The 18,062-nt window shown below is 33.4% G+C and overlaps 1 protein-coding gene across 1 annotated transcript; it reads left to right on the top strand.

Annotated features, from left to right (window-relative positions):
- The first annotated feature begins 223 nt into the window (after window positions 1–223).
- On the top strand, window positions 224–12,051 carry AREG (amphiregulin). The gene is made up of 6 exons (XM_053700762.1): window positions 224–400; window positions 1,445–1,639; window positions 6,398–6,611; window positions 8,565–8,723; window positions 10,166–10,261; window positions 11,877–12,051. The coding sequence occupies exons 1-5, from the start codon at window positions 349–351 to the stop codon at window positions 10,251–10,253; spliced, it is 708 nt and encodes a 235-aa protein (XP_053556737.1). The 5' UTR covers window positions 224–348; the 3' UTR covers window positions 10,254–10,261; window positions 11,877–12,051.
- The last annotated feature ends 6,011 nt before the right edge of the window (window positions 12,052–18,062 follow it).

Genomic DNA, 18,062 nt, shown 5'->3' with positions numbered 1-18,062 from the left:
AGGGATTCTCCTGTGCTGGGTCACAGAGGAATCCTCTGCTGGCGGCTAGGTATTTCTCAGACTTTTATGTTGCTTCCTGTGTGGTGAGCAGACAGGTGCACCTCCTCACCAGGAGTTCGTCATTGTTCGTCACCGCCCATCCCAACGTCAGCACTGAGTGTCAGCCAGATATATATGGATGTAACGTTATACAGGCTGCCAGAAACTAATGCCAGAGCTCCAAGTGAGCAGAGCTGCATCTACATTTATTACTACTGAATATTTTTTTTAGTTTGACAAACACCTAATTCAACTAATCAGGAATCTAGATTACAGTTTTTCACAAAGTACTTCTCCTGCAGCGCACAAATGTCTTCTCAGCGGTTTCTGATTCTCTTCGCCACCTTGTTGATCTCAATAGGTAAGGACCCTTGTCTACCACTCTATTAAATAGTGTATGTAAATAGAGTCTGTAGGTTTTTCTTTGCCTAGTGTACCTTTGTAATTGACTAGACAAATAGTGGCAGTAGCTGTGTAGTATTATGTCAGCAGAATTGTTTTAAATATGCTTTAATAGATCCATTTTTATTTTTAATGGCAATGATCTCTTCTATTATGTTCTATTACAATTGTATATGTTTGTATTTTATAGAGATTAGTGGATTAGTAAAAAAAATTCAGCTGGTTTTTCTTCTATATTTAAATTTCTTTTTTAAGTGGACTTGTAACTTTTTTTCCTCTGACTGGTGATTTTTTTTCAACCCCCTCTGTATCTATCTAAATTTACCTGAACTATGTAAATACTTTGTTCCTTTTCATACTAGAATGCTTATTTATCTATGTATTTTTCCATGTGATGAAAATACAGCTTTGACTTTTTTTTGACTTGACATAGTGTTCTATGACTGCATTATGAACTTAGATTTGTAATTCATAGAATGCAATATTTATTTATGTAGGTGTCATATAGCAAAAAAAGTAATAATCTTGCCTGTACTCCTGTAGTTTGCTTATACAAACTTTTTATTATTGATAAGTTACAGAGCATGTTGCACAATTAGCTGCTGAGAAGATGTAGAAAGGACAAAGTTCAGTAACTTGTACCAACTTGCCATAGGCGTAAACTGTGCTTACAATACACAAATGTTTCTATGAAGCGCAGAAAAATGCTGACAGTTTTATGAATGAATGCTTCAAGAGAGTGTATCCTTGTGCTGACACTTTTGCTAAGTGACTAATGTTTAAAGGTTAAATATTACAGGACCACTTTTACGTCCTGTGTGGAAGTTATCTGCACCGGAAACTCAACAAGCCATATATAGAAAACTGAAGGAATATTAGAAAATAATTAGGAATTTTTAGTATATAATAGCTAGTTAATACTCTTGTAACCAGCCAATCAACACCTAAGCTGATTTATTGTATTTGAAAACTCTTAAAATTGTATTTCTTTTAAAATTTGCAGTATGTCAATATGCAGCCCACTGTGCTGAAGTCAGTACCACCCAAACTGAAACAAAATCCAGCCTTTCTGGAGACAACAGTGAAAGGGAGAAATCACTGGGAACCACTATCAATCCTGACCATGAAGAGGTTGAAGAAGAGGAGGCAGATGAAGAATTCTCAATACTAGGATATATTACAGATGATTCTATCCGTGGTACGTGGGAGAAAATACATATTGCTATAAGATAGATATGTAAATTAATAGATAGATAGATAGATAGATAGATGATAGATAGATAGATAGATAGATAGATAGATAGATAGATAGATAGATAGATAGATAGATAGATGATAGATACATAGATACATAGATGATAGATACATAGATACATAGATACCTCACAACAATGTTTCACTTTGATTTTAAATGCATTTTATATAACTTTAACATAAAATAAATTACAGATGTAGAAAGCATTTTATATGCTTGTTAAAATGTTAGAAGCAAATAAATTATGCAATAAATATTGCACACCTTGAGAAAATAATACGTATGTTACTACATGTTTCAGCGTAGCATTTTTAACCTTGCACTTGTTTTTGCAGCTGTATTGTAGCCTATTGAGTGCACTTTTTATTTTAGTATTTTAATTTTGTTTGTCTAAAGAATAACAGAGGTGGTTATATTGGACTTAAAAGTGAGTTACATTAACAAGATTTTTTGCACTATACTATTATATTCATGGGCCAGTTTTAAAACCAAACTACTCTTAGTAGCCTTACAAAGCCCTCGTTTCTATTGAGGTGATAAAGTTTGCAAATTGGTGGTAACATAACAATTCTCCATAGACTTTAATAGACATAAACGTTTTTATCATCCGTTTCCAAAATTTACCACCTCAATGTAAACTAAGCCATCATATTTAAAGGGACACTGTACCCAAAACATTTCTTTCGTGATTCAGATAGAGCATGAAATTTTAAGCAACTTTCTAATTTACTCCTATTATCACATTTTCTTCATTCACTTGTTATCTTTATTTGAAATGCACGAATGTAAGTTTAGATGCCGGCCCATTTTTGGTGAACAACCTGGGTTGTCCTTGCTGATTGGTGGATAAATTCATCCACCAATAAAAAAAGTGCTGTCCAGAGTACTGAAACAACAAAAAAAAAGCTTAGATGCCTTCTTTTTCAAATAATGATAGCAAGAGAATGAAGAAAAATTGATAATAGGAGTAAATTAGAAAGTTGCTTAAAATTGCATGCTCTATCTGAATTACAAAAGAAAAAAATTGGGTACAGTGTCCCTTTAATTGTATAAAAGTGAAGTTATTTTAACGCCAAATGTAATACTCTTGTATAAATAACCCCAAGTATTTTACAGAAAAAAAAGTGACTAATATCTAGGAACTTGGAAAAGTATTTAAAAACAAAACAAAAAAAAAAACGTATTATTGATCATTTTGAGCATCCCACACAAAATCTGTCTGTGAACTGAATGAAAAGAAAATACACTTTGCTTGCAGAGTTTATTTAGTTCACTTTTCCATCAGTTGGTTAATCATCCAGAGTTGTGTGGGCCTGATAACACATTGCAGTGGTTTATCTGAATAACAAAACAGATATTTCATTTGAGATACTTTCTTGTCAGCATGTTGGATACCATTTGCTAAACATATTGAGATTATTTTGCAGTTCACTTGTGCAGCTAAACACATTTCTTTCTTATATTTTTAAATGTTCCTGAATTTAAAGGCAAGTAACATGCTAATTAAAAAAAATATTAGAAGATACTAACAAAAAAATGCATGAGTTATCTTTAGCATTCATTGGTCGATACTGACAACTCCCATATTTCTATTAATGTGTTTCCAAGAGCATAAAATCAAATCATACTTTTAATCAGAACAGGAAAATATATTAAAAAAAAAAAATCTTAAATACACAGTAAAAAAAGAAAAGAAAAAATTACTTTAAATGTTCAATCTAACTGATGCTTTAAAAGGGACATTAAATTAATTTTGTTATATGTGTATCAGAAATAAATCACTGCATCCAAAATACATTTGAAACTATAGTTTTTTTTTAGAATACTTTGCAATAATCTACTCTCTCTTTAATGTGGTAGAGTCAGGATTCTAAAAATTCCACAGAATGCACATCAGCCTTTCTAGAGCAGTAAGATAAACTACAGCTTTTGGGTGTAAATGACAGGAAAGGCAGGCACAATAAATAATATAATTGCAAACTTTTTCACTATGCATTATCAATTATTTTATGGGAGAATAACGATTGAGTTCAGTGTGCCTTTAATGTATCACTTTTACGTCCCTAGAAGTACTGCAGTACAGGGAGTCATTACTCTAAATGACAGTGCACTTCTGGATGTTCATTACCAAGGAGTCACTGTAAATGTGATCCTTTGAAGTAATGCACACATGCACGCATGCTTCCATTGGGTGAGATGGCTAGGGTTCTACATCCTTTGATTGGCTGTAGCTCCCACAGCATATATTTTTGGAGGGGGAAGGGCAGGAGTGGGGGCTGGCTCTGAAATATGACAAGTGTAATTTAAAATATGTTTTTTATAAAATATATCTGTGCTACAGTGTTCCTAAGGATCTGTAAATAAAAAAAAAAAAAGTTTTTTTACCTATAATACAGTGTTTCCTAAAGTTCCTAGGGGACTGGAAATAATGCAGTAAAATTTAGCGCATAGCTTTAATGTCTCTTAAACACTTTGAAATTATAAGACATTTATTTTGTGTTGTTATAGAATAACATATCAGCCAAGTTGTTTATCAATAGCAAAATTCCATCTACCATTTGCCTTATTTGGAGGAGCCAATCAGCAGACAACAAGGCTAGCCACAGTCGTATTGTTAGTATAAACTGCATTGCTTAGTAGTTGTTATCAGTTAAAGCCAGTTAGGGAAATATATGTAGCAGGGTGCATTTCAAGTTCAGAGAATGAGAAAATACTCAATTAATTAAAATTACAAACAAAGGGGGCAAAATAATTAATGCAAGTATATTGCATAGTTGTTTTGTCATCCCTTTAAAGCTTTATACCTCAGAAACTTAAAAATGATGATTTATATTACAAGCCAACCATTAATATTGGAGCAAGAATTTGTGTATTCTGACACAAATGTAATATATTTGAAATATAAAAAGGAATATTCAGGATCAGAAAGGTATATTCTGTTAAAGGGACATGAAACCCACATTTCTTTCTTTTATGATTCAGAAAGAGAATGCTGTTTTAAACAACTGTCCAATTTACTTCTATTATTCAATTTGCTTCCTTCTCTTGTTATCCTTTGCTGAAACATTTATCTAGGAAAGTTCAAGAGCAGCAAAGAACCTAGGTTCTAGCTGCTGATTGGTGGCTGTATATATATATATATACCGATTGTCATTGGCTCACCATGTGTTCAGTTAGAAACCAGTAGTGCATTGCTGCTCCTTCAACAAATTATACCAAGAGAATAAAGCAAATTTTATAATAGAAGTAAACTGGAAAGTTCTTTAAAATTGTATGTTCTACCTAAATCATGAAAGACAATTTTTGGGTTTCATGTCCCTTTAAGTGCGTTATAGATATGGTCCCTGCTTAGTGATTGCGTCAGTAAAATCAAATACATCAAGCCATTAAAGCAAAGCATTCTGATAAGTCTAATACCTTGATTCCATTTCACTGGCTCCCAATTCTATACACTTAAAGGGACACTGAACCCAATTTTTTTTCTTTCGTGATTCAGATAGAGCATGACATTTTAAACAACTTTCTAATTTACTCCTATTATCACATTTTCTTCATTCTCTTGGTATCTTTATTTGAAATGCAAGAATGTAAGTTTAGATGCCGGCCCATTTTTGGTGAACAACCTGGGTTGTCCTTGCTGATTGGTGGATAAATTCATCCACCAATAAAACAGTGCTGTCCAGAGTTCTGAAAAAAGAAGCTTCTTTTTAAAATGGCATGCTCTATCTGAATCACAAAAGAAAAAATTGGGTTCAGTGTCCCTTTAATACTCCATTAACAGCTCACAAGGATCAGAAATAATATCTCTTTGGTGTATTTGTGCCAACATGGGTGAACATTCACCTGTTGCACAGCAGCTGTATCTAAGCAGATTACTGCATGTTGCAATGCCTCACCTTAGTGAGTCATCCTACCTTAATGCCTGACATGCACACTCTGTGACAGACATGACCTCCTCCCAACCCTACCCTCAGGGCTCATGTGTACAACTTCATTTTCCCCCTGTTTAATAGTGAGAAAACGTGACACTTCCTGGTGTGGGAATGTCTCATTCATTTTATTGTAATCTCTGTAAATTAGGAATTGAATCTCAAGAAATCAAGTCAAGAAACGTTCATATTATTTTTAATAATTATATCTTAGGAAATGTTTAATAGAAGAACAGTAAAAAAAAAATCATTAATCACTAACTAAAGTACAATGTAGTTAAAAAACTAAGCATAGTCAGTAGGAAAGCATTCCAAGAATAGCATTCGAGTTGGCTGTTTCACTTAAACTCACTTCACTCAATTGTAATGTTGTTATTATTTCTCTATGTATGCATACATGGGAATTGTTTCTGGTAGGACAAAGTAACTAGCACTTTTATAATTTAGGTCACCTTGATAGCTGCAATAAGAAATACAGATGCTAAAAAAATGTATAAGTAATATATATATATATATATATATATATATATATATATATATATATATATATATATATATATATATATATATATAAAAATCCTCAATGCAACAAGCTACTTGCAATTTAAAGGCACAATATTATGGCACTATTGTAAATGTGTCAAATAACCTTTTTGTATTTGTAGATTTATAGAATTTGAATTCACTCATTACAGAATACTGTAAATTTAAAAATATCTTTATTCATATTAGAATGGTATGTGTTAATTAATAATTTACTCTCTGTTTTCAGTTCAAGCTGTGATTAAACCAGAGCAAACAGAAGCCAACGAAGAAAAGAAAAACACAGAAAAGAAAAACACAGAAAAGAAAAATACAGAAAAGAAAAAGAAGAGAAAGGATAAAAAAAAGGGGAAGAAAGTGAACCCTTGTAACACAACACATAAAGATTACTGTATTCATGGCACGTGTAAATATATCGAGAGGATGAAGGAAGTGGCATGCAGGTAAATTAACATGCAACTTGTTTTTCACATACGATAACCAGTGCATTGTACAGAAATGGTCTGTGGCCAAATGATATAAAACATTCGTCTACTAGTGTGAGCCTAATCTAACATATTAAGGTGCTTATACAAGTTTAACTGGTTAGAATAGACATTAAATTCAGCCATAATGTGATGTGAATGCCAAGGGGGTGGTAGCATCTGTCATACTCATATCTAACCAGGCATAGCTTTGTCTTCAGAGTAGGCTGCTATATCGGCTTGTTTGGCACCAGACAGGTGCTCCGCTGGCTCGACAAGGATGCAATTTTGCAGTCAACTTATATGTTCTTATATTTTGGGTGTGCTTCCTCTGTTTAGCCAATGACAGCAGGTGCTGGAGTTTATGTAAAGGGACATGATAGTCCAAATGAAACTATCATGGTTCAGACAGAGCATGACATTTTAAGAGACTTTTCAATGTACTTTGTTATCAAGTTTCTCATGGTATCCTTTGTTAAAAAGCATATCTAGGCTCAGGAGCAGCAATGCATAACTTGTCATTTGCTCACCAGATGTGCTAGTTCCCAGTAATGCTTTGCTGCTCCGTATCTGACTTTAACTACGTTTTAACCCAGTTGTAGAGGTTGATCACATGTGCAGGCAAAAGTGCAGTAATAAAACACAAATTAGGGCATTAATAAAACAAATTAGGTCATTGTCTCTTTGCGTTTTATGTCCCTTTAACCTATTTTTAGACATGTTTGTTAATCACTGTAGAACATTTGGATACTGTTATTTTACAGTAGGATAAAAAGAAATATGATACCATAGTATAGCGCTGCGGAATCTGTTGGCGCTCTACAAATAACCGATAATAATAATAATAATAATAATAATAGTAATGTTTTCTAGGGGCCGCCAGAGATGTTAACCTCGCTTTGTAATTTGGAATAATTTATCTGTGCACATTCATATGTAATCTGTTAATATAGTTACTGTCTTGATATTTAAAGGTTAATTTTAATGCACATCTCATTATTTAAGCTGAAATGTGTTTCTCTGTGGTATTTTAGGCCATGCATTCTATATTATTTTCATTGAAAAGTTGTGGATTTTATTTCACTAAGGTTGCTGCTGGGTATTCGGATACAATAGCCGAAAGCACTTACGTCAGTAGTTTTTGCCTTTCTACTTGATGTGTGCTTAATAATGTGGTAAATCATAAGTTTATCTACATTTCACCTGACTTCCAAAACTAAAAGGAACCCTCATTACTGTAAACCAATAGCTTAAACGCCTTTGTAACCGTGTCAACAACATAATACCTTAGACGTTCTCAGATAGTATTACAGCATTTCCTTTATGACGAAAAAAAAAAATGCCCTGTAAGAAAAAATAGCACAGGTATTCTGTAAATGAATAGTTGCCTTTCACATTATTGAATTTCAAAGCAACTAGGTGTTGAATCAGTCACAAGTTCTCGTTCCCATGAGGTGCTGCTTAAGATGCTAGTAATGTGCATTCCAGGGAGGATAAATCTATACATTCAGTTTGGCTCTTTTATCAGTTCCTATATTTGTCACAGTTTTGTAAAAAAAAAATTGACAATTGCACAAGCTTATGGGACATTAAATACCTATTGCCTTTGTGTAAAAATGGTGCTTTGTCCAACATTCCCTAGAGACCAAATAAATAAATAACAAAATCTGTAACCTAGGTTTTCAATATGTTGCAAATTGCCTAAAACAGCTGATTTGAAGCAGTTGCAGGTTACAGAATTTGCATTTTGTTCTTCTAGAATCTAGGGAGCAGGGAAGAAAGAAAAGTTTTACACAAAGCAAGATGTGTGTAATGTCCTTGTATACAGTAATGTCTTTGTATAAAGTACAAGATAAACAATTTGTGTATAGGAAATATTTTTTTTTTTGCTTGTTTGTGTTTTAATTAACAGAGTATTTTTCCATTTTTCAGATGCCAGCAGAACTATTTTGGTGAACGCTGTAGCGAACAGTCGTTGAAAACACAAACACCTGGAGAACTCAGTGACGTGTCAACAGTAGCTCTGGCAGTGGTAGCTGTCCTATTGTCAACCATCAGTATCATCGCTATAATCATTATCATTGTTGTACAGTAAGTGTTACACATTTTATTAGCTTTCTATTTCAAGCACTAATCTTGTGTGTAGATTTTATCCTCTTTTTTTTGAAAACTTTTTCACAAAATAACAGTGGTGTCAGCAGGGGGCACCAGCATTATGACTGCCCCCCATGAGCCCCCCCCCCCACTGTGATTTTGCCACCCCACTCTTCCCTGGCTCCCCCAGCTCTACATCAGCCCTGCCCATTACACACCCGACCCTACCCACAACACACTGGCGCAGTGCACTGACTGCCCACTCCTTCCCATCACAGTCCCACCCAAAACAATGTGCCCCCTTATAACTATTTTCTGGAGACAACACTGCAAAATAACAAGTACACATAAACTGCAGTGCCATATATAAATATTTTGAAATAATGTATTCTATATTTCTTTAAAAAATTAAAGTTTAAGAAACAAAACATTGGCCTGTTTGTTTTCAGTTAAAAATAAGATAATTTAGATTAACCCTAATTAAGATCTCCTAAGTCAGAACATGCAGTGATCTGAGATGTCATCGCAGAAAATGCAGCATCTCTGCAGAAAGAGTAGGACACATGCAGAAACTGTTAGTGCTTTAACTTTGCAGTGCTGCTCCACACAATGCTGTTTTCTTCAAACAGAGCTTTGCTCTGGCAGCAAGTTTTCCTTAAGATGGTGCATAAACCGTAGCGCTGCAAAGCACCAGCGCGTTGATTGTTGACTGGCTCTCAGATTTTTTTCAAACACGCCCCCTAGCCTTTCCCAGTCTAGAAAATATTGTTTCTGAATGTAGGACATTCTTATGAGTAATGCACCCTTTGTATTACTACATTCCTATGTTAGACCAAGAGAAAAGGAAACAAATTTATTTAAGAGGCATTTCACAATTTCTTTTTTTCTCTGCAGCTAATTTGCAATGCATTTTTCAACTGCTGCAATATAATATAAAACTTTTAAAAAATTATTTTCTCTCCAGTTAATCAACACATTGCAACTGAGCTGGTGCTTAAGTGTAACTGCCTAATTTAAAATTTAATTTTATTTAAAAATAATCTGCAGAAAAAAGGTTAAGATCCTATAGAGTAATCCTAAATAAGATCATATAGATTAACCCTAAATAAGATTCTATAGATTGCCCTAATAAGAATACTACAGATTGCCCTCAGTAAACTCCTACATATTGCCCTAAATAAGAACTTATACATTAACTACGTTAGAGCTTTCCAGATAAGGTTGTACATTCTTATATTACAATATGTTTCATATATAAAATATTTATAACTTCATCTAATTGTATAATATAAAACTGTCCATGTTTCAAGGATATTGTTTGTGCTGAAATTGTGATAGTATACAGTAGCCAAATTCTATTTTCACTTTTGTGTTACACACTCTATTTTACGATTTGTGTTACATGATTAATGCAATTCTTTATTTTTCTTACTTTATAGCACACGAAGGAAATATTCTTATGAATGTGAATCAGAAGAAAAAAAGAAGTTAGGACAAGAAAATGCATGTGATGAAAATTACGTTTGAAAGAAATGGTAGGTATTTTATTTGTTTTTATGTATTCATATATTCTGTTCTGCTTGTTCTGAGATTACACTGTTCATTAGCTACACCTATCAAATTATATGCAATCATTTAGATGAATAAAAATGCCATTTTTATAGCACTTTTCTCCCCCTGATGTTACTGAACACATTTAATGTAAAATCTTTGGCTATTAACCATTTGTTTTATGGAATAGTGTTAACTAATTAACAATGTTACAGTATCAATGTCAACTGTCAACTGATACTTAAAATGTATGGGTAGTGTAAATCAACAGTAAAGCCCTGTATTAAAAAAATCTTCATACAAAAGACATTTTTTAAAAGTATTTGTTAACAACAGGGGTCCACCCCTTGATACTCTGCTTGATTTCATGATCCTGGTTTTCTTTGCTGTGACCAGTTAGAGGCAGATAATCTCAGAATTACTGTTGTATGCACTTCAGTCTCTTTAGGGGGAGTGGGACTGTTGCTAAAGGGACATTGTAGTGGAAAAAATGCATACTCTAAATTGTTAGTCATTTTATCACTTGCGACCCTGTAGCTATATGTGTTTAACTCCTGCAAAGGGTTTACATACAGTTCAGGAACCACAGAGAACTGCTGGTCCCATAAAGAAACACCCTGTGACCCAATCAACAGTGGTAGGCGCACAACTCAGCTGTGCAGCTGCAGCTATTGATTGGCTCAATGGTAGTGTTTGTTCTGGACCAGCAGTTCTCTGTGGCTCCTGGCTGTTGCTTTAACCATGGTGGACAGTAAAGTGCAGCAACTGCACAAGCTGAAACTTTATTTTTTGCATCATATGTTGAGAAAGAGCTTTTAAATGTAAATCAAAATATATATTGCTGGGTTAATGGTTGCTGGCTGATTTGGACAACTCACGCAGCAGTATTGCTATAGCCATAGCCAACCCTGATTAAAAAAAAAAAGTTATTTTATTTAGAGGAGAAATAAAAAGGACATAAAACCCAAAAATGTTTTCTCATGATTCAGATAGAACAACTTTCCAATTTACTTCTATTATCAAAATGTCTTATATTTCTTGTTATCTTTGGTTGAAGAGCAGGAAGGTAAGTTCAGGAGTGTGCACGTGTCTGCAGCGCTATATGGCAGCAGTTGTACAACAATGTAATACATTAGCAAGAGCACTAGATGGCAGTGCCATTTCCTGTCTTCTTACGCTTCAAACATGTGCACGCTACCTATCTAGATATCTCTTCAACCAAGAATAATTAGTGAACAAAGCAAATTTGATAAAAGAAGTAAATTGGAAATCTTTTTTAAAATTGTATTCTCTGTCTGAATCATGAAATAAAAATGTTGTGTTTCATGTCCCTTTAATTAAAACAAATGACTACTAAATATACTATAAAAAATAGTACAATAGCTCTGTAACAACAAAGAAGGTATTTTGTCCGGAATGAATAAATAACTTAGCGCTGCGGAATCTGTTGGCGCTCTACAAATACCTGATGATAATAATAATAACTAAACTAAAATGTTGGTAAAAAATGGTCAGAATAAAGTACAATAATATTTTTATGAATATATTGTAAATTATATACAAAAATGCTAACCTCATGATTTGTTTTCTTTGTTCCAGAATGCTCTCCAGACAAGCCACTGCCGCACTTCAAATGAAAAGAAAAACACAAACTTATATATATATATATATTTTATAAAATGGAATATATTTATTTTTATTTATGTAATTATTTATTGTATTGTCTAAATAATATAAATGTGTTGTTATTACATTAAAGTGTTTTTATACAAAATATTGCTGTTAGTGAATTTATTTAATTACTTATTTTGAAAAATATCAATATACTTTTTAATATTATAAAATAAATCATGGGGTTTACTAGTATAGGTTTACTTAGTTAATAATGTGTTGTATTATATGGGGGAGGCAAATATTTTGCATCAGCTTTTATCTTGCAAGATATGGATCATCCTTCCTTTGCAATAAAAAAAAATATGCTTTAATGGACAATCTTTGGTCTTAAACTTTACTATATATTGTTTTCTTTGCTTGATCAGATCTATTTAAAGGGACAGTAAAGGGACCTTTCAATGTACTTCTATTTTTAAATTCATTTTGTTCTCTTTTGTTGAAAAGCATACCTAGGTATTCTCAGGTGGTAGAAATACACTACTGGCAGCTAGCTGGTGATTGGTGGCTATGCACATATGCCTCTTCTCATTGGCTCACCAGATGTGTTCAGCTATGTATAAGTAGGGCATCTCTGCTCTGAAACTTACTTTAACTACGTATTTAACACATTTGCATGGGTTTAACACATAGGGCTAACTTTATTAAAGGTGAATGCCCCTATAGGTTGCAGGTTCTCTTGTTTGAGCCTGCAACTGATATTTATGAAGCAACAGTTTAAACTGCTACTTTCTAAAGTCCAAGGATTAGAACCTTGGCACTCCTGATGTTTCAGAACTACATTACCCATGATACTTATGCACTCTGAAGTCCAGTTGAACATCATGGGAAATGTAGTTCTGAAACCTCTGGAGGGCCAAGGTTCCCCATCTCTGTTCTAAACCCTCTCCATCAACCTAGAGATGGTGTATTAAAATCAGCCTAGACTGATCTGACTGGTGTTCAGAGAAGTCCTGCTTTTCACGGCTGATTGCTTGAAAGCAGGGGTGGCATTGCATTATTATTACACTTTATTTATGAAGCGCAAACGTATTCCGCAGCGCTGTCCATGGGTAAAATTAATTTAAATAAAACAATGATATCAAACTTGAGAAACAGGAGGGGATGACTGCAAGATTGAGAAAAGATGTTAATGCAGAGTTAGATGAGGAAAATGTTAGGTAAGAGAAATTAATTTATTCCTGAGTTGGGTGGTAGGCTTCTCTGAACAACAAAAGTTTTCAGGGAGCATTTAAAGGAAGGAAAAAAGATTAGGGCAAAGCTTGACAGCATGAGGGAGAGTGTTCCAGACGGTCAGTCCTTTACGCCAGAAGTCCTGCAGTCTAGCAGACACCCATACAATGATAAATACAGGCAGCAAATTAGCTAGTCTAAAATATTCTAATGCATTAGAGCATTTTTTTTAAATGTGTACGTACCTTTAAAGCAAACGCATCAGCTTTAACACCAGATCATTAAATAAGCTTTCACAAGTAAATACCCAGCTTTCTGTGATAAACAGCTCTCACTTGTAATAAGGAAACTGGGAAATTATATAGTGTTAGTTACCTAGGGCAAATTATATTGAGGTACAACATTACATTATTGCCTGTGCACTAAATATCTGATGTCATTTATGTATGAACACAAACACATTCTTGGAAAACACATTAAAAGTTATACATCTTTTACTTTTGTGTAAAATTGTGCTTCTCCCACATTCCATAGAAACCCTTAAAAAAAATCAAATTCTGTAACCTAAAATGTTGAAAATTAAACAGCTGGTTTAGGCAATTTGCAACATTTTGATAGCCTAGGTTACATATTTTGCTTTTTGGTCTCTCAAGAGGGAGTACAACGAAGCACAGTTTTTATACAAAACAAGGCATTTAATGTTGCTTAATCCTATTGGTTGAATTATCTAGTGGCCTCTGGGTTTGTCAGAGCTCTCACCAGTGCTACAAAGCCCCTGTTTTTCTAAAAGGCAGTTTAGAAGAGTGTGTGTTACATGTTCTCTGCATTTAAAGGACCATTAAACTTGACATTCCAACAATGCATAAAATGTTTCATTATTGTAAGTAAAACATTATTGCAATATATATTCATTATTTATTTTGCTGCCTTTCACTGTAAAATACATCTAAAAAAAAGTGCTTGTTGGACTTTCTCCCAGGAAGATGTAGGTTAATACTTTTAGGCAATTTATGCAAGCCTTTGTTTACTTCACCCTCCCCCCTAAGATTCTTAGCAGTCACATGTTTGTAAAAGGTGGATTATTAGTTTTACATCAACAATCATGATATGATAATAGTAACTAAGTTGAATCAGTGCTAAACCACCTTAAAGGGCCATAATACCCAAATGTTTAAACACTTGAAAGTGATGCAGCATAGCTGTCAAAAGCTTACTAGAAAATATCACCTGAACATCTCTATGTGAAAAAGAAAGATATTTTACCTCAAAAAGTTCCTCAGTAGCCACATCCCATTGTAAAGAATTTCTAAGCAGCATATTTGTATGTCTGTCCTGGGACAGCTGAAAGGATGAGCCTCGTGCACTCTCATATTATTTCCCTATTCAAATTAGGGAAGTTTACAATGAAATCTCATGAGAGTTAAGTCAAATCTCATGAGATCACAGTAAAAGAGTTCATGACCTCAGCACTGCTGATGCTGATTGGCTGCTGTTCTTTTCATCATTTTTTTTTTTTACCTGCAGCTGGGAGCAGCTGAGTATAACTTTTTACACAGAACTTACTCTGCTGAGCGGAGGAAATTGTGAGGTAAAATATCTTCCTTTTTTACATAGAGATGCTCAGGTGATATTTTCCTGTCAGCTTTTTACAGTTATACTGCATCAGTTTCAAGTGATTTAGCATATGAGTATTATGTCCCTTTGAGGGAAGAGAAAAAGGCAGGCTTCCCCAGTCTCTCTGAACTGCACATGTGCAAACAGAGTTTGTGCTATATCTGAATATTAGTTTGTGATTGGTAAGCAAGGATTCTTTTGTTCTGGTGGACAGGGAAATCAGTTAAATGAACAAGCATAAAACAATATACTATTTTGTCAAATTACAAAAGTATTCTCAGGTAAGAAAGTTCAAAATCATGTAGTTTACAATTTGTGTTTAGTGGTCCTTTAAAGGGACAGTATACACTCATTTTCATATAACTACATGCAATAGACACTACTATAAAGAATAAGCTGCACAGATACTGATATAAAAATCCAGTATAAAATGGTTTAAAAACTTACTTAGAAGCTTTCAGTTTAGCTCTGTTGAAAAGGCAGTTGGAAAGCCCACTGCAAGTGGAAAATAAGACACTCCCCCTCCCCCTTCTTTTGCATATGAAAAGACCCTTTACACAAACAGGAGCAAGCTAGAGTAGGTAGCTGACGGTATTCAAATTAAACTTTGGGGCTTGGTTAGGAGTCTGAAAATCAGAGCAATGTTATTTAAAAATAAGCAAAATTATACATTTTTAAAAAAAAAAAAAAAACTTTATGGGCTTTATAAATAGATCATCTACAAAACATTTATGCAAAGAAAAAATGAGTGTATAATGGCCCTTTAAGGGTGTAAAAGCGATGCATACATTACAATAGGGCTCATCAAAAATCTTAATTATAAAAATGGCATGAAATTAATAAATTAAATAATGAAACAAAAAGTTGCAGTAAAAGACTGTATTGACATTAAAATGGTAACAGAATTGTGCTTCAAAATTTGTATATTGTATGTAAAAATTAAAATTGTATTTTAAAAAATAGGAATTGAAATTAAACAGTAAAAATTCTATAAAAGCTACAGTGAAAATCATACTTTTTTAGAGAATTCACTGAGCGCAGCCCCTACAAGTGTCCATGTTGTTTTCCACTTCCGATTTAGCAAATGTTAGACAATCTGGCCCATAATCTAAAGTTTATTGGATTCTGAGCTAAATATTTATTAATTTATTGTGATCAATGTGCAAGTAATTTCTAGCAAGAAAAATATCTTCATCTTTTTAATGTGTACTGAAAATTGTTTACTTAAAGGGACATGAAACCCAAAAAATGTCTTTCATCATTTAGGTAGAACATACAATTTTAAACGACTTTCCAGTTTACTTATATTATCAAATTTGCTTCATTCTTTTGGTATCATTTGTTGAAGGAGCAGCAATGCACTACTGGTTTCTAACTGAACACATGGGTGAGGAAATGACAATCGGTATATATATGCAGCCACCAATCAGCAACTAGAATCTATTTTTTTTGCTTCTCCTGACCTTACCTAGATACATTTTTCAGCAAAGGATAACAAAAGACAGAAGCAAATTAAATAATTGAAGTAAATTGGACAGTTGTTTAAAATTGTATGCTCTGTCTAAATCATGAATGTCTAATTATGACTTTACTGTCCCTTTATAATAGGCCCTGATGTTTGAGTTATGTGGTTCAGCTGGTATTGTGTATTTGTATTATTATTATCAATTATTTGTAGAACGCCAACCGATTACACAGCGCAATTGTATACATAAACTATTAGAAAACAAATTTGTCTAGATTATGTCTTTATATATGGGTTATGTACACTGTCAGTTCAACTGTAAACTAACAAGCATTCCAAAATTAGCAGAAACTATGGGTTGTGATATTTTTATTGGCTGTGCCATTACATTTTACATGTTTACATATTTTGAGGGCCATCATCATCTGTATGCATTGTGCTCTTTTATTATATTTTGACAGCTGGGTATTTAGTAAAGACGTTAACCAGACAGGCGGGGCACAAACCTTAGTACAACTTGTAATGTCATGTACTCATGCATTTTTACCTATATATGTCACATGCTGATATGTTAAAAAAAAATATATATGACAGTTGAATGTATATTGGAAATTGAAAATGTTAAATGATTGCTTTGGGCTAAAGGGGTATTGCATTCTAAACATTTCTATCATTCATATGAAAAAACACTATTTAAACATGTTAATATTATTTTATTTTATTTTTTTTGCATGAAAAATGGTTACAGTAAAGCTGTTTATTTTTATTTTGAAGCTAACAGGAAGTGCATGGCTGAGTACATCTAAAGCTAGGGCCTGAACTGATTAATAATCAGGACTCCAGCTAAATTAAAGGATGAGTAAATACAGCAGATTTGTTAATCAACAAATGTGTGATAAAAAAGACAATGCAATAGCATTTAGTCTGATTTTTTAAATGAGTAGTAGATTTTTTCTAACAAATTTCAAAGCTATGTCTTTTTCCACTTCTTCAGTATCATGTGACACCCATCAGCCAATCACAAATGCATATACGTATATTCTCTGCATTCTTGCACAGGCTCAGTTGGAGATGGTGACTTAAAAAGTGTAGATATAAAAAGACTGTGCACATTTTGTTAATGGAAGAAAATTGGAAAATTGTTTAAAATTGGTGTTATATCTGAATAATGAAAGTATAATTTTGAGTTGAGTGTCCCTTTAAATGGTGGGCAGGGTCATGACTCGCAAACATTAGGTTGTTTTCTCAGTGCTTGGACATCCATTTAAAAAAATAAAAACTAATAGATTTTAAATGCTGCTGCTGCAAAAAAAAGACTTTTATTTCCCTTTAATATAAAATACATTTCTGCTTAGCCATTTTTTCTTTATGGGGTTCTCCTACTAGGCAATTTTGTGTCTCCAGCTCTACAAATTTCCATGTTACTACATGCTGCTGAGTAGCTGAAGCAATCTCATCTCTTCATACTTAGGGAATCAGCAGCATAGCAGAAACTGGTGTCAATGAAAAGCGGTTTTAGTGAATTATGTCCAATATTCATGTGCTGTGAGGACATTAAGACAACTGGTAACAATATATTTAATAGCACTTTCTAAATCTATTCTATTGCCAGAAATTTTGGTGAACAAATGAACATATTTTTAGTAACAGAAATACAAACTGCAAACAAACACAGCACCACAGTTGTCTTTATTTTATTTTTTTACACACTGATGTGAAGAGAATAAACATATAATCATAAGCAAAGAAAATGACTAAAAATGACACCATTCTTTTCACAGTAACTAATATAAATATATAAGTAGAAACGTGTGCATGCTATAGCCTCATAATTTAGTCAAAATCCAAGCAAAGCTGGAATG

Source organism: Bombina bombina, chromosome 2 (genome assembly GCF_027579735.1).
Source record: "Bombina bombina isolate aBomBom1 chromosome 2, aBomBom1.pri, whole genome shotgun sequence".
NCBI lineage: Eukaryota > Metazoa > Chordata > Amphibia > Anura > Bombinatoridae > Bombina > Bombina bombina.
This window is presented reverse-complemented; position numbering and strand designations above follow the sequence as displayed.

Coding starts and splice junctions, on each gene's coding strand:
- AREG (XM_053700762.1), top strand. CDS start 349: ATGTCTTCTCAGCGGTTTCTGATTCTCTTCGCCACCTTGTTGATCTCA. Junction 1,640..6,397: donor TACAGATGATTCTATCCGTG/GTACGTGGGAGA, acceptor CTCTGTTTTCAG/TTCAAGCTGTGATTAAACCA. Junction 8,724..10,165: donor ATCATTATCATTGTTGTACA/GTAAGTGTTACA, acceptor CTTACTTTATAG/CACACGAAGGAAATATTCTT.